Source organism: Dendrobates tinctorius, unplaced genomic scaffold, assembly GCF_039654945.1.
Source record: "Dendrobates tinctorius isolate UK_male_01 unplaced genomic scaffold, ASM3965494v1 ptg000011l, whole genome shotgun sequence".
Taxonomy (NCBI): domain Eukaryota; kingdom Metazoa; phylum Chordata; class Amphibia; order Anura; family Dendrobatidae; genus Dendrobates; species Dendrobates tinctorius.
Window position 1 is genome coordinate 76942952 of NW_027361679.1, and position 20059 is coordinate 76963010.

At 46.3% G+C, this 20059-nt stretch overlaps 1 protein-coding gene across 5 annotated transcripts in view; it reads left to right on the forward strand.

The window, feature by feature from the left end:
- The window catches only part of UBXN8 (UBX domain protein 8), an 84316-nt gene that overhangs the window by 9329 nt on the left and 54928 nt on the right, over positions 1–20059 (forward strand). For all 5 annotated transcript variants that reach the window (XR_012219959.1, XR_012219960.1, XM_073543451.1 and 2 more), the window contains exons 3-4: positions 11127–11197; positions 15424–15546. Coding sequence is in view for 3 of the 5 variants with exons in the window: in XM_073543451.1 (XP_073399552.1) it covers positions 11127–11197; positions 15424–15546 (194 nt within the window). In the remaining 2 variants the exon portion in view is untranslated. The remainder of the gene's footprint in view (positions 1–11126; positions 11198–15423; positions 15547–20059) is intronic.

Consider the following 20059-nt stretch of genomic DNA (forward strand, 5'->3'; position numbering starts at 1 on the left):
TGTATATCGAAGCTTTTTTTCCTTTTTATAAAGTGATTCTCAACTAAACTTTCTCAATTTCTCCCGTATTGAAAATGAAAGAGCTCACTGACGTTCTTGTGTATGGTCAATGGGTCACTTCTGCTTCATATTTGCATCCTTTTAACAGATCCTTTTTACTAATGAGATTGTTTCTCTGCTGCTTAAATTGAAGAGAGAAAGGGAACTGAAAACACAGGTGTTATCAGAGTCCGACCCACTCCACTCCCCATCAACAACATCATCAGACCTTTAGAATTTCACACATTTAAATAGCTGTAGGCTGACGGCAATCTCTTCCAATTTCCCTGTATGCAGGAACTCTTGGCTCTGGACAATATGTAGGGCAGGGGCGTAACTAGAACTGATTGGGCCCCATAGCAAACTTTTAAACGGGGCCCCCTTAAAGACACACCCCCTCAAAACCACACCCCCTTCAAGACACCCCCCCTTACTGATAATGCATACTAGAGTCACATTAAGTAACAGAATTAGAAATAATGTAACACAATTATTCCTAATCCTGTAACTCAGTCAATACAATCAGATTAGTTAAGCATTGATAATTTTATATTTTAAGTTGCTGACCCAACACCACATGGTATACAGCGCCCAGCAAGACATGGTATATAGCGCCCAGCACCACCTGGTACATAGCGCCCAGCACCACATGGTATATAGCACCCAGCACCACATGGTATATATACTCGTATAGCACCCAGCACCACATGGTATATAGCACCCAGCACCACATGGTATATATACTCGTATAGCACCCAGCACCACATGGTGTATATAGCACCCAGCACCACATGGTATATAGCGCCCAGCACCACATGGTATATAGCGCCCAGCACCACATGGTATATAGCGCCCAGCACCACATGGTATATAGCACCCAGCACCACATGGTATATAGCACCCAGCACCACATGGTATATAGTGTCCAGCACCACATGGTGTATATAGCGCCCAGAACCACATGGTGTATATAGCGCTCAGCACCACATGGTATATAGCGCCCAGCACCACATGTATATAGCGCCCAGCACCACATGTATATAGCGCCCAGCGCCACATGGTATATAGTGCCCATTGCCACATGGTATATAGTGCCCAGCGCCACATGGTATATAGTGCCCAGCGCCACATGGTATATAGTGCCCAGCGCAACATGGTATATAGTGCCCAGCGCCACATGGTATATAGTGACCAGCGCCACATGGTATATAGCGCCCAGCGCCACATGGTATATAGCGCCCAGCGCCACATGGTATATAGAGCCCATCGCCACATGGTATATAGTGCCCAGCACCACATGGTGTATATAACACCCAGCACCACATGGTATATAGTGCCCAGCACCACATGGTGTATATAACACCCAGCACCACATGGTATATAGTGCCCAGCACCACATGGTGTATATAGCGCCCAGAACCACATGGTGTATATAACACCCAGCACCACATGGTATATAGTGCCCAGCACCACATGGTGTATATAGCGCCCAGCACAACATGGTGTATATAACACCCAGCACCACATGGTATATAGTGCCCAGCACCACATGGTGTATATAGCGCCCAGCACCACATGGTATATAGTGCCCAGCACCACATGGTGTATATTTACCCGGTAGCCCGCCAGGCCAGACAGAGCCTGCCCCTGAGCCTCCCTCCGTTATTCTCAGTCACCTCTCTCTCTGTCTCTTGCAGCCCCCGGTCGGTGCTTGTTCCATCTTCTCATCTCAACAGTGTTATTCCTGCTTTCAGCGTCCATGTGGTGCCGCTCATTACATATGCGCATATGTAATGAGCCGCTCATTACTTATGCACATAGGTGATGAGCGGACGCTGAAAGCAGGAAGAACATCTGAGAACTGAAGATGGAACAAGCACGGCCGGGGGCTGCAAGTGCAAGAGACATGCATTGCTAGGGGAGGAGTTGTAGTTAATTGCACTACCCGGGTAACGCCGATTGGAGCTGGGGACCTGAGCCCCTATATGGGCTGGGCCCCAAAGCAACCGCTTTGGCTGCTACCCCGGTAGTTACGCCACTGATGTAGGGTTGGCCATTGCAATTCAACTGGACAGATCCTTCTTTCTCTCAATCACCTGTCGGGCAAAGTGAGAAGGTCCACACACAGGAACTGATCCCACCGAGCCCACTGTAGTCTAATGTGTATGGGACCTTAAGAGTGGTAGACATAGCAAGAAGGCGCAGAATTGGATAAGACTTTATTGGTTGAAATGAGGATTTTAAAGTACATTTTTGAGGTAACGGACAGCCAAAGACTGACCCAGGGGGAGGAATGGGAGGTAGACTCCCTTTAACTTAATCAGTGAAGCTATTATGAGATTTATCCTGCCCAAAACATAGGCAGCATGAATCGGACACCGGCTGCATTATTGAAGCTGTGTATGTTTTATTCTAAAATTCTGTGGCATTTCCGAGTGGGGAGATGTCAACCGATATGATAAGGGGGTATAGACCTATTGTGATGTGAAAAATGACAAGTGTGTTGTCCATGTTTAGCTACAGCAGGCAGATATACATGAAAACACCTTACAGAGTGATAGATTTACATGTCATCTTCATATAGACTATATGGGATGTAATTGAAAATCAAAGAGGTAATGGGATGGAAAACAACATGTAAATGAAGACTAAGGCCTCATTCAAACATTATCGTGATTTTCTCCATATGCTTCAACAAAAAAAAAAAACTTCTACTCATTACAGTATTAAAAACTAACAATGTCCGTGATTTTTTACGGACCCATAGATTTGTATGGTAATTTTATTCTGTAACTCGGATCAGAAACAGACTTGTCTTGGGTTTTTTTTTCTTTAATTTTTTTTACAGACCATCTTGACATGTGAACTGCCACATAGACTAAAATGGATATGTTTTATATAGATTTACAAAATGGATAGAGCACATACTGAGAACAACAGTCGTCTGTATACGGCCTAAGCCTGCATTTAGACAGCCTGATCATCCGTTAAATGGCCGGCGATCAGCTATATTTACCGTTCAGTGGTAATAGCCTGTTCAGATAGGCTGACCGCGCATCCATACGCATAGGCGATTGTTAATACAATCATTCTGTGTGCATAAAATAGCATTGTTCTCGGCAGCACATGTCCTATTTACACAGGACGATGTGCTGCCAACAATGATGATGGCTGAGAAATGATGTCACCGTACAAACAAGCTTTTTACTGTTTCATCAGATCATTTGAAGCCTATTTAGCCAGGCTCATGAATAGGATACTCCTTGGAGCACTTGTTCCTGAAAATCAGATAGTGTAATTGCACCCCAAGGGTCTGATTACATGGGCAGATAAAATGCCTAAATGAGTGCTGATTGGCAAATAACGTTGTGAATGTGAAAATTGTGGTTGAGACAATTGTTTACACCAGGTGATGTGTTCAATGATTTTTATGCCCACATAAACGATGTGATGCACCAATAACGAGCGCATGCTTCTTTTTTGACTGACCACACTTGGTCATACAGTGGGTACTGAAAGTATTCAGACCCCTTTAAATTTTTCACTGTTTGATTTCAGCCATTTGGTAAATTCAAAAAAGTTCATTTTTTCTCATTAATGTACACTCTGCACCCCATCTTCACTGAAAAAAAACAAATGTAGAAATTTTTGCAAATGTATTAAAAAAGAAAAACTGAAATATCACATGGACTCGTAAGTATTCAGACCCTTTGCTCATTATTGAATAGAAGCGCCCTTTTGAGCTAGTACAGCCATGAGTCTTCTTGGGAATACTTATGACCATTCTTGACTGGCCCAGCCAGAGCCCTGACCTAAACCCAATTGAGCATCTCTGGAGAAACCTGAAAATGGCTGTCCACCAACATTCATCATCCAGCCTTACGGAACTGGAGAGGATCTGCAAGGAAAAATAGCAGAGGATCCCCAAATCTAGGTGTGAAAAACTTGATGCATCATTCCCAAGAAGACTCCTGGCTGTACTAGCTCAAAAGGGTGCTTCTACTCAATACTGTGCAAAGGGTCTGAATACTTATGACCATGTGATATTTCAGTTTTTCTTTTTTAATAAATTTGCACAAATTTCTACATTTATTTTTTTTCCGTCAAGATGGGGTACAGACACATTGATGAGAAAAAATGAACTTTTTTGAATTTACCAAATGGCTGCAATGAAACAAAGAGTGCAAAAGTTAAAGGGGTCTGAATACTTTCCGTACCCACTGTAGGTTAACAGTGAGCAACTTTAAGAAAGTTAAGTTTGCTGAGCTGATCTGTGACCATAGTTAGGGTATGTTCACTTGGAGTATTTTTGCAGGGTTTTCAGAACAGAACCTCCATATTTTTGAGGAGGCTTTGGAGAGCTTCTGCTCAGTTTTAGGCTGTGTGCACATGTTCACGTTTAAGCGTTTTTTCCCTGCAAAAAAACGCTTAAAAAACGCATACATTAATCATCCCATTATTAGAATGAATTCCGCAATTTTTGTGCACATGATGCATTTTTTTACGCAAAAAAAACGCAGCATGTTCATTAATTTTGCGGAAAAATCCGCATTTTCAACTATATTCAATGAGAATGTGGATGCTCCGGAAAAAAAAAACGTAAAAAATAAAAGTCAGGTTTTGCTCAGGAAAATTCTGCTTACGTGTGCACATAGCCTTAGCCTCTCCAAAAATTAAAAATGGCGCTTACAGGAGATAAGGGCTGTTCATTGTGGGCACTATTTTTTTTCTCCTTCGTCTCATTGGGGGACACAGAGACTGTGGGTGTGTGCTACTGCCGTCTGGAGGCCGACACTAAGTATACAAAAAACAAGTTAGCTCCTCCTCCGCATACACCCTCGCCCCGATAGCGGGCGGAAACCAGTTTTTGCTTAGTGTCTGATGGAGGCACACGCAGTCTGGGTCTCCCCAGACTATTTTTTTTTTTTTTTTTAATATTTTCTTGCTATGAAGAGGAGACAGGGGCGACGGACCCTATTGAAAGGGTCCGATCTCCCCCAAACATCAACAGGCGAGCACGCGCGAGTATCGCCTCCGCGTATCCTTTCCCGCACCGAGGGACATCTCTGGGACTTTTCCCCAGACATCTATTTTTTCTTTTTTATTTTTGAGAAGATATGACAGGGGCAACGCATCCTATTGAAAGGATCCGATTTCCCCAAACCATCAACGGGCGACCACGTGCGAGTGTTCCTCCACGTTTCCTCTCCCGCGACGTGGGACAATATGCCAGACTTAGCCTTGTCCTCCCCTAGGTAGCGAAACCATGGGCTTGCACAGAGGCACAAGACTAGTCTGTGCGGCCCCACTGCTACACCAACACTAGACGGCGGTACTGCATGGTGGCGCACGGTCCCTCTCCTCGCCCAGACGAGGCGAATGGAGCTAGGGTGCCTGCACTGTCCGAAGACGGATTACCTCAGGGTAAGAAGGTATGGTTGGGCTGGCAGAGCTCCTGGGCAGCGTGAGGATCCAGGTCAGGGCTGCTCGACGAACGCTCCAGGTGCTGGAGCCGGCTCCCCTTTCCTGCCTGCGGTGTCAGAAGCAGCAGGAGGCTCCAGCAGTTTCCTCCCTCCCTCCTTCCATCCAGGTACCTGTCAGTGGCCAGGCTGGGGAAGGAGCGCGCGGGGTAGGGTGAAGCGCCAGGATAGAGCGCCCAGCTCCGGGGGCGGTGCTCAAATTTAGCCCACGGCTTCGGCCTAGGCCGCGGGGGGAGGCCCGCCCCCCGACGTGACGTCAGATCTGGATAAAATTGAGGCCCCGGCTTAGGAATAGGGTAGGCCGCGGTCAGAAAGCATCGCAGCCTACCTAGGGAGATCAGCAGCAGCAGGAGCACGGGGAGACAGCAGGAGCCCGGGTAAGTGCGACCCCGTCTTGGCTACACTAGGGCAGGTTGTCCTCCTTCTCCTCATACCCCTGTATCCCTTAAAAAAAAAAAAAAAGAGAGAGCGAGAAAGTTGGCCGTTTTTTTCTGCAAGTATGTCTGGAAAAGGGAAGAAACACACTTTCCTTTATACAGCATGCGTTTCCTGTGGGGCTGTGTTCCCGCGAGCGCAGACTATTAAAATATGTGAAGCCTGTAGTTCCGAACACGCCCAGGAGCCCTCCCCTCCAACGGAGCCCAGGGGGTCGGATCCCCCGGAATGGGCGTTATCTCTGTCTCGGTCTATGGCTTCATTCACGAAGGCGATTGAGACCCTTCAGGCCCCGGATAGGGGTAGAGTCGACGGCTCGCCTGTTTGGGAGGGTTCATCCACCTCACATGAGCCGCCGGCCTGCAGGGGCCGCACTCTCTCTAAGGAGACGTACAGGGAAAGATCCCATATGGCGTCTCCGGGCCCCTCCGGTGCTTCGGCATCCGTGAGTGCGGCGTCTCGCTCACCGTCACCATTGTCTGGGAGCGAGAGAGTTCGGATGAGGACAGGCAGGAATCCTTGGATCTGGATACCCCCGGGTGTCGGGAGACGGTAGACAGTCTCATTGAGGCGGTCAATCAAACTCTAGGTATTGAGGAGGATGTCTCCCTGACCGCAGGGCATAAGATATCATTTAAGAAGGCCAGGCGACCACATATGGTGTTTAGCACTCATCCAGAATTTGAGGACATGGTGCAACGGCACAGGGAACGTCCAGACAAGCGTTTTTCGGGACAAAAAACGCTAGAGACGAGGTACCCGTTTGCACCAGAGCTCTGCAAGAGATGGGCGGAATCTCCGATTGTGGATCCCCCAGTGTCACGCCTGGCCTCGATCGTTGTTGTCAGTGCCTAGTGGTTCTTCCATTAAGGACCCCACGGATCGGCTTATAGAAGGTTTAGCCCGCTCGGTGTATGAGGCATCGGAATCAGCAATTTTGCCTTCATTCGTGGCAACATGGGTGGCCAAGGCCATGATGTCATGGTCAGAGTCTTTGAATAGAGTCCTGCAAGATAGAGACTTGCCGGTAGAGGTGTCTGAGATAGTCACTCTCCATCGCGATCTGATTTGCTATCTAATTAATGCATCCTTGGATGCAGCTAATTGCGCGGCGCTAGCAGCGGCAAACGCTATCGCCATGAGGAGAGCCTTGTGGCTAAGGCTATGGCGGGCTGATTCGATTTCTAAAAAATCGTTAACGTCCCTGCCATATCAGGGTAATCGGCTTTTTGGAGAGAAGCTAGACAAGCTTATTTCAGATGCCACAGGGGGAAAGAGCAGCTTTCTCCCACAGCAGAAGAGTAGACCGCCCTTTTGTCAACCGAAGGCGCGCTTTCGAGCATTTCGCGCCCCAGGATGGGCGGCAGCGGCCGGTTCTACTGCCCCAGCTCGTCACAACCAAGACAGAGAGCGCCAGGTCACGTATAGAGCCAACCCGCTGGGGAGGATGCGGGGCCGTCCACCCAGGTCAAGGGGAGCTAGGTCCCAGAGGCCCGCAGCAAAATAACTTGAGGCATCAGGTACCCGAGGACAGCAGAGTAGGCGGTCGTCTGCTCAGGTTCCGCCACGTCTGGTTCAAGGTGGCACACGATGCATGGGTGGCAGAATTGGTGTCATTCGGGTACAAGATAGAGTTTATCGGACACCCTCGAAAGCGGTTTTTTCATTCCCGGCTTCCCAAATCGGAATCCCGGGCAGAGGCGTTGCTAGGAGCCATCAGGATTCTTCTGTGCAACGGGGTCATTGTCTCGGTACCAGAGGGCGAAGAGGCTCAGGGATTTTATTCCAACCTGTTCGCGGTTCCCAAGAAGGATGGAACAGTAAGACCGGTTCTGGACCTAAAGCTCCTAAACAGGTTCATCAGAGTCAGGCACTTTCGGATGGAATCCCTCCGGTCAGTGATATCGGCCATGGAGCAGGGAGAATATTTGGCCTCAATCGATGTTCAGGATGCCTATCTGCACATCCCTATTTTTCCCCCGCATCAGAAGTTCCTTCGTTTTGCGATCAATGGCCGGCATTTCCAGTTTGTGGCTCTGCCGTTCGGGTTGGCCACGGCACCCAGGGTATTCACGAAGGTAATGGCGGTCGTTATGGCCATTCTTCATTCTCGGGGCATAGTAGTGCTGCCATACTTGGACGACCTTTTAGTGAAAGGGCCGTCCTTTCAAGCATGCGAGGAGAATGTCAGAATCATGCTGGATACTCTATCCCGCCTGGGATGGTTGGTCAATGGGAAGAAGTCATCCCTTACCCCGGCTCAGAGGATTCCATTCCTAGGGATGATTTTCGACACTTCCCGAGGGTTGGTAATTCTCCCTCAAGACAAGGCTCAGGCGCTCCGGCAGGGAGTTCAGAGTCTTCAGCAGCCAGGCCCTCACACGATTCGATTTGGGTTGAGGGTTCTAGGGAGGATGGTAGCAGCAATAGAAGCAATTCCGTTTGCGCAATTTCATCTTCGCCCCCTGCAGCACGCCCTTTTAGCAGCATGGGACAGGTGTCTGTTCTCCCTAGATCATCAGTGCAGGTTGTCCTTTCAGGTCCGGCGGGCACTTCAGTGGTGGACGCGCGACTCCTCTCTCCTTCAGGGGAAATCCTTTCCTCCAGATCAATGGTTGGTGGTCACAACCGACGCGAGTCTTCTCAGTTGGGGAGCAGTATTTAGTCATCACACAGCACAGGGACAGTGGTCTCCCCAGGAGGCTCATCTGCCGATCAACTTGTTGGAGATTCGAGCAGTGTGGTTGGCATTGCAGCATTTTCAGCACTGGCTAGTGGGTCACCCAGTCCGGGTCCAGTCAGACAACGCCACGCCAGTGGCGTACGTGAATCACCAGGGAGGCACGCGCAGCAAGGCAGCCATGCGCGAGATAGAACATGTTCTCCGTTGGGCTGAGAAGCACCACTCAGTAATCTCAGCGGTTCATATACCAGGCGTGGAAAATTGGGCAGCAGATTTCCTGAGTCGGCAGGGGGTCGTGGCCAGAGAATGGTCCCTACACCCTGAGATTTTCCAGCAGATTTGCCAACGGTGGGGAACTCCGGACGTGGATTTGATGGCCTCCAGGGAGAATGCCAAGGTGGGCAGGTTTGTTGCCCGGTCCCAGGACCCGCGAGCAATCGCAGCGGATGCTTTGGTTCTTCCATGGAGCCAGTTTCGGCTCCCATACCTGTTTCCCCCGCTGCCTCTTCTCCCGAGGGTAATCAGAAAGATCAAGATAGAGAGGGTTCCGGCAATTCTGCTGGCTCCAGACTGGCCCCGTCGAGCTTGGTACGCGGATCTAGTACAGCTCCTCGCAGACGTGCCATGGCGTCTACCGGAACGGCCAGACTTACTGTCCCAGGGGCCGATCTACCACCCGAACTTAGGGGCCCTGTGTTTGACGGCATGGCCGTTGAATCCTGGGTTCTGACCCAGGCGGGGTTTGGGCGTGAAGTGGTGGCTACGATGGTTAGCGCCCGGAAACCGGCCTCGGCGAGGATCTATCATAGTACTTGGAAGGTTTTCTTTCTCTGGTGTCGAGAGCACGGGGTTGCGCCTCTGTCCTTCTCGGTTCCCAACATCCTGGCTTTTCTGCAGTCAGGCCTAGACGCAGGATTGGCCCCGAGTTCCCTGAGGAGACAGATCTCGGCCTTGTCTGTCTTGTTCCAGCGAAAGATCGCTAGCAATATGCAGGTCAAGACATTCATTCAGGGGGTCTCGCATTTAGTGCCCCCTTTAGAGCTCCCTTAGACGCCTGGGACCTTAATCTGGTTCTGGGTGTCCTGCAGGAAGCTCCTTTTGAGCCATTGCAGGAAGTCGGATTGCCATACCTTACCAGGAAGGTCGTGTTTTTGGTAGCTATAACCTCTATTAGGCGGGTCTCGGAATTGGCAGCCCTATCCTGTAGAGCGCCGTTTCTGACCTTTTTTAAGGATAAGGTAGTCTTGAGACCACCTCCGCCGTTCCTGCCGAAGGTTGTGTCCTCGTTCCATATTAATGAGGACATCGTTTTGCCTTCGTTTTGTCCAGCCCCAGTACACAGAGTAGAGAAGGCACTCCACACGCTGGACCTAGTAAGGGCCCTCAGGAGGTATGTGTCGAGGACAGCACCTTTTCGCCAGACAGACTCGTTGTTTGTGATCCCCGAAGGGCGCAGGAAGGGGCTCGCAGCCTCACGGTTGACCATAGCCAGATGGATTCGCCTTACTATTCAAGAGACTTACCGTATTAGAGGCGTGCCGGTTCCATCTGGAATAAGGGCGCACTCGACTCGGGCAGTGGGCGCCTCTTGGGCGCTTCGGCATCAGGCTTCGGCAGAGCAGGTATGCAAGGCGGCAACGTGGTCAACCCTGCACACGTTCTCTAAGCATTACAATGTGCATACTCAGGCTTCGGCGGATGCGAGCCTGGGTAGGAAAATTCTCCAGGCAGCGGTGGCACACCTTTGAACAGGTAGGCATGCGGTGTGGATTGATGAGTTGCTCCCACCCAGGGACTGCTTTGGGACGTCCCACGGTCTCTGTGTACCCCAATGAGACGAAGGAGAAACTTGGATTTTTGTGAGTACTCACCGTAAAATCCTTTTCTCCGAGACGCTCATTGGGGGACACAGCACCCACCCTAATAGCCAGTTGGCTTTTGTTTATTTTAATTGGTATAATTCTTTATCGTAGGGTGGTCCTTTTTTCAGACATATGATTTTCTGCCGTAAGGCTAATTCGCTTTCAGCTTCTCCTACTGCTTTTGCACTAAACTGGTTTCCGCCCGCTATCGGGGCGAGGGTGTATGCGGCGGCGGAGGAGCTAACTTGTTTTTTTTGTATACTTAGTGTCGGCCTCCAGACGGCAGTAGCACACACCCACAGTCTCTGTGTCCCCCAATGAGCGTCTCGGAGAAAAGGATTTTACGGTGAGTACTCACAAAAATCCATGTTTTTTTCTTTTTTTTTGTCCTCTTGGGATACTTGAACCTGCAATTGTTTGTGCAATACTACTAGCTCCGGTCACTGCTGTTAGAAGTAGATACCAGCTGTATGACAAAGCTGACATCTACCTGGTATGGAATGAGCACACTATGGCTATCATGTACTTACGTCATAGTGCACAAAGGGGTCAAGTAGCAGAAGGTCACCTACGTAGGTATGCAAACTTGTAACTCATGTCTTTTTGTTTCATAACTGCTTTTGTTAGTGCCACAAGAAGAAAATGAACGTCATCAAGAGATGGTAAGAAAGGAGCAACAAGAACTTTTAAGCAAAAAGGTGAGCAACATTTCCCTACCTAGCAAATTGTTTAATATAGTTCCTCAACACTAAAAAAGCCAACTGTTCCTGTTAGCCCAATAGTGTCTTGGCCTAGATTGACGTGATATGCACATCAGATTGTACAGCGGACCCTCAAATGATCCTGCGTTCATGATGTAATATTAGCTTATGATTGTCTTTGCTGGGCCACTGTATTTTGAATATACATTTAACATGCAAATCTGCAGTCATCAATTAACCTGTGAATTTCACTGGTAAGTCTGTAAATCGTAGGGGTTGTAGAGCCAGAGGCTGTAGATCAAAAGACCATAAAGTGTGGGCATCTCTCCTCAGTAATTTCAGGTTGACTGATCTAGTGGTGGTTATTCATTATATTATGATGACTGTTGGGAGACAGAGTACTTAAAGAGAACCTGTCAGCACGATTTTGAAAAGTAAAGATATGGCTGTACTGGTGCTGTAAAATTGATTAAATTGATACCTTTGTTGAAGAAATCCGCGTTGTTGTTTTTCTTTATTCACCATTTGAAGTTTTCTGCTAATTAGATTTTGGTGAGCAGGAGCTGTACATGTTCTCCTCCCAGTCTGTGATTTCCTGGCCCCTCCGGTCTATGAATGACCGGCCTCCTCTGTTTGAAATCTCAGCAGTGACCTGTCATTCACAGACCTTAGGCAGGCGGAGGGGCTAGGGAATCACAGACAAGGAGGAGAAGACCCAAGATACAGTCCGGCCCCTGTGCACCGAAATCTAGGTAGCAGAAAACTTCAAAAGCTGATAAAACAGAACCACAAAGCGGATTTCTTCAGTAAAAGTATGAAGTGTAATCAGTATTACAGCGCCATTATAGCCATGTATACTGCTCGAAAAATAAAGGGACCACAAATAGCCTGTTGCAAATGGAATAGTGTTCCCTTTATTTTTTTGAGCATTATATTTACTTTTCATTACCAAATCGTGCTGACAGGTTCTATTTAAAGAACAATTACCACTTTTGGTAACTTTCTTTTTCTTAAATGTATGTATTTGGATATAAAAATCTTTTTTACATTTGCATTGCAATAAAAACTTTTCAGCGTTTGTCTTATACAAGCTTTTTTTTTCCCCTACACATTCAACTTTGTAATTTGTGGTCATAAATCAGCTTAAGGGAGCTAAGAAAAAGACAGGAGAGTCACTAACTCCCCATCAGACCGTAATACCGGACTAAGTGATGGATGCTCTGTTAAAAATATCAAAAGACAGACCATTGCTTCCAAACAAATGTGTACGGGTGCAAGCTAACAGAGCTACTCAATATATGTAGCTAGCTGCACTCTGAAACGCTTTAGTGTGTAAACACTGAATATATGAAATTGGAACTGCATTACTGCTTGACACTCTTCCCAAAAAATAAAACTCATGAAATAGGCCTGGACAGAAATGATGGTACCCCTGAAAATAATGTGACAAAAGGGACAGGTTAAATCTAGGTGTGTCCACTAATTAGCGTCACAGGAGTCTACAATCTTGGAATCAGTGAGTGGGCCTGTATAGAGGGCTACAGATACTCATTGTGCTGTTTGGTGACATGGTGTGTATCACACTCAACATGGACCAGAGGAAGCAAAGGAAAGCGTTGTCTCAGAAGATTAGGAAGAGAATTATAGAAAAACATGTTAAAGGTAAAAGTTATAAGACCATCTCCAAGCAGATTGATGTTACTGTGACTACAGATGTACATATTATTCAGAAATTTAAGCTCCATGGGACTGAAGCCAACCTCCCTGGACTTGGCCGCAGGAGGAAGATGACAAATCAAAGAGACGGATAATACGAATGGTGACAAAAGAGCCCAGAAAAACTTGTAAACAGATTAAAGGTAAACTTCAAGCTCAAGGTACATCAGTGTCAGATCGCATCATCCGTCGTTGTATGAGCCAATGAAGACTTCATGGGAGACGACCAAGGAGTACACCATTGTTGAAAAAACATAATAAAAAAGCCTGACTGGAATTTGCCAAACTACATGTTGACAAGCCACAACGCTTCTGAGAGAATGTCCTATGGACAGATGAGACAAAAATGGAACTTTTCGGCAAGGCACATCAGCTCTATGTTCCCAGACGGAAAAATGAAGCATATCAAGAAAAGAACACTGTCCCTACTGTGAAACATGGAGGAGGCTCTGTTATGTTCTGGGGCTGCATTGCTGCATCTGGCACATGGTGTCTAGAATCTGTGCAGGGTACAATGAAATCTCAAGACTAGAGAGAATTGTGCTGCCCAGTGTCAGAAAGCTTGGTCTCAGTCGCAGGTCATAGGTCTTGCAACACGATAATGACCCAAAACACACAGCTAAAAAGACCTAAGAATGGCTAAGAGGAAAACATTGGACTATTCTGAAGTGGCCTTCTATGAGCCCTGAGCTAAATCCTATTGAGCGTCTTTGGAAAGAGCTGAAACATGCCGTCTGGAAAAGGCAACCTTCAAACAACTGGAGCAGTTTGCTCTTGAGGAGTGGGCCAAAATAGCTGTCGAGAGGTGCAGAAGTCTCATTGACAGTTACAGGAATCGTTTGATTGCAGTTATTGCCTCAAAAGGTTGTGCAACAAAATATTAAGCTAAGGGTATCATCATTTCTGTCTAGGCCTATTTCATGACCTTTTTTAAAAAAAATTCTGTGGAATCATGGTTGAAAGCAATGTCTGACTTTCATTTGTTCATTTTCATAATTTTTTATTTATTATTACTTTTGTCAGATTCAAGTTATTTCTGTAACCATTGTAGGTTTTTCTGTCATTAAGGCTAGTTTCACACTTGCTTTTTTTTGCAGCGCGTTTTTCCCGCAAAAAAACGCATTAAAAAAACGCATACAAAAGCATACAACTGCTGCGTTTTTTTCAAGCATTTTTATGAGCATGCATGAAAAAAACGCAGCGTTTTTATGCGTTTGTATACGTTTTTAGGGCTTTTTTACCGCGTTTGCGTTTTTTTCCAACATTAGGTGGCCCCTCACACTAACCCAAACCATGACTTTACTAACCCTAACCCTGACCCTAACCCTAACTAACCCTAACCCTAACCCTTAACCAAACCATACTTAACCCAAACCCTAAACCCTAACTAACCCTGACCCTAACCCTAACCCTAACTAACCCTAACCCTGACCCTAACCCTTAACCAAACCATACTTAACCCTAACCCAAACCCTAACTAACCCTAACCCTGACCCTAACCCTAACTAACCCTAACCCTGACCCTAACCCTAACCCTGACCCTAACCCTTAACCAAACCATACTTAACCCTAACCCAAACCCTAAACCCTAACTAACCCTAACCCTAACCCTGACCCTAACCCTTAACCAAACCATACTTAACCCTAACCCTAACCCTGACCCTGACCCTAACCCTTAACCAAACCATACTTAACCCTAACCCCAACCCTAACCCTAAACCCCTTTAACTAACCCTAACTCTAACCCAAACCCCTAAATCCCATGGTTAAAAAAAAAAAAACGCTTGTGCAAAAAAACGCATACATAAGCATGCCAATGCGCACATATGCGCACCCATAGGCTATAATGGCCATTTTTAGCGCAAAACGTGCGCATATGTGCGCATGCGCTTTTTTGCAGGGCCAAAAAATGCAACATGCTGCGTCTGGAAAATACCAACGCACACCCCAAAAAAACGCAGCGCATGAAAATCGCATACGTGCGCATGCCAGCGCGCAGGTATGCGCACCCATGTTGAATATAGGGGAAAAAACGCATGCGCACATATGCGTTTTTTTCCAGCGCAAAAAAACGCAAATGTGAAACCAGCCTAAACGAGGTGTACCAACAATTTTGACCACGTGTGTATTTTAGGAGTCAAAGTCGGTCCATTTTATACCGACTCCACTAAAAGCAAAAAAACTCCACAAAAGTAAAAAATTGAAATCGTCCCATAACAAGACTCCTTGTAAAGATTTACCTCTGTTATTTAAGATATTTGGATCAGAAATATGTTCTGTTTTTTTTTTTGTTATCATTAGATTATTTAAATGTTAGACAACCCTTTTAATGAAGGTGTTCAGTTGTAATGTGCTGCGAAATATGTTGGCACTATATAAATAACATTATTATTAAGGTGTATGTGGCTTTACTTTGCTCTTAAAATCTTGTCTACTCTTGGCCAAGTGTCCTACACATATGCGCTTCTTGTCATAAGTGAATAATGGCACTTCTCTCTTGATGACAGGCAAGTGAATATAGTAAGAATGTTTTAAAACCACGGCAGGACGAAAAGTTTAAAAACCTAGAGGAGCGCTTCTACAAGATGACAGGACAAACGTGGAAATTAACTGAAGGTTATACACTTGGTGTAAGTATAGAGCCTACATTAAAAAGGGACACTGCCCAAAGGGATTGATTATGGTATGATGGGGTTAGAGGTTTTATGCGGGCCAAGTGTGCATTATTAATTAGATCTGATCATGTTTTCATTTAACGTATTTTCTTCTTGTGACATTTTAGGATGCAAAAGCCAAGGAGACGGCCGCTAAGCCAGATGTGGTAGCTGCTCCTGCATGGGCTGCAGACACTAAACTGATCAGTTTTAGATTGATGTCTGTATGAGGCAGACCACTGCTTTTGCAGGATCTTCTGCTTTTATTGTTTAGTATTTTAGGAGTAGTTTTTGCCTCCTATTAAGTGACAAACGGGGACCACATGGTTGGAGAGGAGAACAGTTTTTTTTCAGCTTTTTAAGCTCCCCATCTCACATAGCGAGATCACTAGCGAGACGCAACAGTGATCTCGCCTGCGATCTCGCTACGTGTGACACATAGCGGCGATCGGGCCCCTGCTGCGATGTCGCTGATCGTGCTCGAATGTCCTGGGCCATTTTTTGATCGCTGGTGTCCCGCTGGTCAACATGCATCGCTGTGTTTGACAGAGACAATGACGAACGACCTCAATACTACAGGTGTGAGAGACAGGGTCCCAACGACCGTCGTATCGTTCTGGATCGCTGCTGCATCGCTGTTCAGATCTGACTGTTTGACATCTCACCAGCGATCTCGTAGCGACGCACCAGCGATTCCTACCAGGTCGCATCGTTGTCGGGATCGCTGATGCGTCACCAAGTGTGACGGTACCCTTAAGGGCCTGTCACACTTAGCGATATCGCTAGCAATATCGCTATAACTTGTGACGTTATAGCGATATTGCTAGCGATATCGCTGTGTGTGATACTTACCTCCGACCGCTCCCCCGCTGGTTATCGCTGATCGCGCGAGAACGTCCTGGACTGTTTCTCGTCGTCAGCTTCCTGCGGCGCTTCCTGTGGAGATACGAGATACGCGTGGACGCGGGCGGGAGGACGTCAGGATCGCCTAGTTTGACAGGTAAGTAGCGACCCCTGACCCCTGCGATGTCACTGGTGAGATCTGCCTGTGTGGCAGCTCACTAGCGACCACTTAGTGATGCACCAGCGATCCTGACCGCATCATATCGCTGGTCGGGATCGCTGGTGCATCGCTAAGTGTGACAGTACCTTTACTCTTCTTTAAGAATTCATAGAGGAGGATTTCTTTTGGCCATTCTTTATTTAGAGATCACCTAGAGATAAGTTGCATATCTGGTTCAGGCTTTGTGCAAAGAGTCCCTTGTTTCAGGTTTATTTACTCATCCATTCAACTGTTTCAAACTTTTTATCTTCTCCAGTCTGCAGAACAGCCAAAGGATTGGATATAGCCCATGTGTCACAATTTGTCATTTCCTGCTTTGTATTGATGTCTTATAAGCCCAATAAGCTACGCCTATAATGTTTGTTTTGTTTTTTGTTCGCCTGATGGTTCCTATTGGCTTATCGTTTGTATAACCCATCCGTACATGTTATATAGCCAGCACCCGACAGTAATTGTCATTATCTGAACTGGCTCCATTCTCAGCTATTTAATTCTTTAATACGTGACAGCAGCAATTAACATCTTCATGATGAAAATGACTTTGGACCACCAGTTTAAGCTACATACAAACATCCACGTGTTATCATCCAAGACAAATGGACCTATTTTTTTCCTCAGGTTTCCTCCTAGTTACTTAATTTTTTTTTCTTGTGTTACTTTTTTTTTCACCGAAGCAGGTTGACTGTCTCCATTTTTTTAATCCATTGACTCTTAATAATGTATCAGTTAAATGAATGGAACTAGGAAGGAAAGCTTAAGTACAAAGTCTGTCTTCTTAGTTTCATCCATATTTCATGGATCCCTATAGACTTTAATGGCTGAGTCTGATACACAAAATCTGATGAGCATAGGACATGCTCGGAGGCAGGAATCCATTTTTAAAACCGATCTGCTTATAGATCAGTGAAACTCTATGGGTCAATGTGCTGTTTGAAAAATAAATACTGTATTAGAACAGGGCAAATCACATGGACTTCTTACTCTGAGGTGATGTGCCTTTCTCAGCTGAGCACGCTAAAGCAGGTTCCCACTGACTTCTTCCCGCTCCCATGACTAATAGATCTGCGGGTCTCCTGACCCGAGCATAACAGCTTCATAATTTTCTATGAAGTTGTCATGCTCAGGTCGGTTACACACCAGCCAGTACATTCATTGCCATGTGATCCTTGTCCGATACAGTGGGGAAAAAAGTGTTTGGTCAGCCACCAATTATGCAAGTTCTCCAACTTACAAAGATGAGAGAGGCCTGTAATTGACATCATAGGTAGACCACAACTCTGAGAGTCAAAATGAGAAAACAAATCCAGAAAATCACCTTGTCTGATTTGGCAAGATTTATTTTTCAGATTATGGTGGAAAATAAGTATTTGGTCATTAACAAAAGTTCATCTTAATATTTTATTATATATCCTTTGTTGGCAATGACAGAGGTCAAACATTTTCTGTAAATCTTCACAAGGTTGGCACACACTGTTGATGATATGTTGGCCCATTCCTCCATGCAGATCTCCTCTAGAGCAGTGATGTTTTGGGCCTGTCGCTGGGCAACACGGATTTTCAAATCCCTCCAAAGGTTTTCTATGGGGTTGAGATCTGGAGACTGGCTAGGCCATTCCAGGACCTTCATATGCTTCTTACGAAGCCACTCCTTCATTGCCCTGGCAGTGTGCTTGGGATCATTATCATACTGAAAGACCCATCCACGTTTCATCTTCAATGCTCTAGCTGATGGAAGGAGGTTTGCACTCAAAGTCTCATGATACATGGCCCCATACATTCTTTAATGCAAACGGATCAGTCGTCCTGGTCCTTTTGCAGAGAAACAGCCCCAAAGCATAATGTTGCCACCCCCATGCTTCACAGTAGGTATGGTGTTCTTTGGATGCAACTCGGCATTCTGTCTCCTCCAAACACAATGAGTTTTGTTTTTACCAAACAGTTCTACTTTGTTTTCATCAGACCATATGACATTCTCCCAGTACTCTTCTGGATAATCCAAATGCTCTCTAGCAAACTTCAGACGGGCCCGGACATGTACTGGCTTAAGCATGGGGACACGTCTGGCACTGCAGGATCTGAGTCCCTGGCGGCGTAGTGTGTTACTGATGGTAGCCTTTGTTACGGTGGTCCCAACTTTATGCAGGTCATTCACTAGGTCCCCCCGTGTGGTTTTGGGACTTTTGCTCACCGTTCTTGTGATCATTTTGACCCCACGGGCTGAGATCTTGCGTGGAGCCCCAGGTCGAGGGAGATTATCAGTGGTTTTTTATGTCTTCCATTTTCTTATTATTGTTCCCACAATTGATTTCATCACACAAAGCTTTTTGCCTATTGCAGATTCAGTCCTCCCGGCCTGGTGCAGGGCTAGAATTTTGTTTCTGGTGTCCTTCAACAGCTCTTTGGTCTTCACCATAGTGAAGTTTGGAGTGTTTGAGGTTGTGGACAGGTGTCTTTTATATTGATAACAAGTTCAAACAGATGCCGTTACTACAGTCATGGCCAAAAGTTTTGACAATGACACAAATATTATATTTTCACATGATCTGCTGGCCTCTGGTTTTTATGTGTGTTTGTCAGATGTTTTTATCACATACAGAAATATAATTGCAATCATATTATGAGTAGCAAAAGGTTATATTGACAGTTAGAATGAGTTAATGCAGCAAGTCAATATTTGCAGTGTTGACCCTTCTTCTTCAGGACCTCAGCAATTCTCCCTGGCATGCTCTTAATCAACTTCTGGATCAAATCCTGACTGATAGCAGTCCATTCTTGCAAAATCAATGCTTTTATTTTGTCTGAATTTGAAGGTTTTTGTTTGTCCACCCGTCTCTTGATGATTGACCACAAGTTCTCAATGGGATTAAGATCTGGGGAGTTTCCAGGCCATGGTCCCAAAATCTCTATGTTTTGTTCCCTGAGCCATTTAGCTATCACATTTGCTTTATGGCAAGGTGCTCCATCATGTTGAAAAAGGCATTGTTGATCGCCAAACTGCTCTTGGACGGTTGGGAGAAGTTGCTCTTGGAGGACATTCTGGTACCATTCTTTATTCATGGCTGTGTTTTTAGGCAAGACTGAGAGAGAGCCCATTCCCTTGGCTGAGAAGCAACCCCACACATGAATGGTTTCAGGATGCTTGACAGTTGGCATGAGACAAGACTGGTGGTAGCGCTCACCTGGTCTTCTCCGAATAAGCCGTTTTCCAGATATCCCAAACAATCGAAAAGGGGATTCATCAGAGAAAATGACTTTACCCCAGTCCTCAGCAGTCCACTCCCTGTACCTCTTGCAGAATATCAGTCTGTCCATGATGTTTTTCCTGGAGAGAAGTGGCTTCTTTGCTGCCCTCCTTGAGACCAGGCCTTGCTCCAAGAGTCTCCGCCTCACAGTGCGTGCAGATGCACTCACACCTGCCTGCTGCCA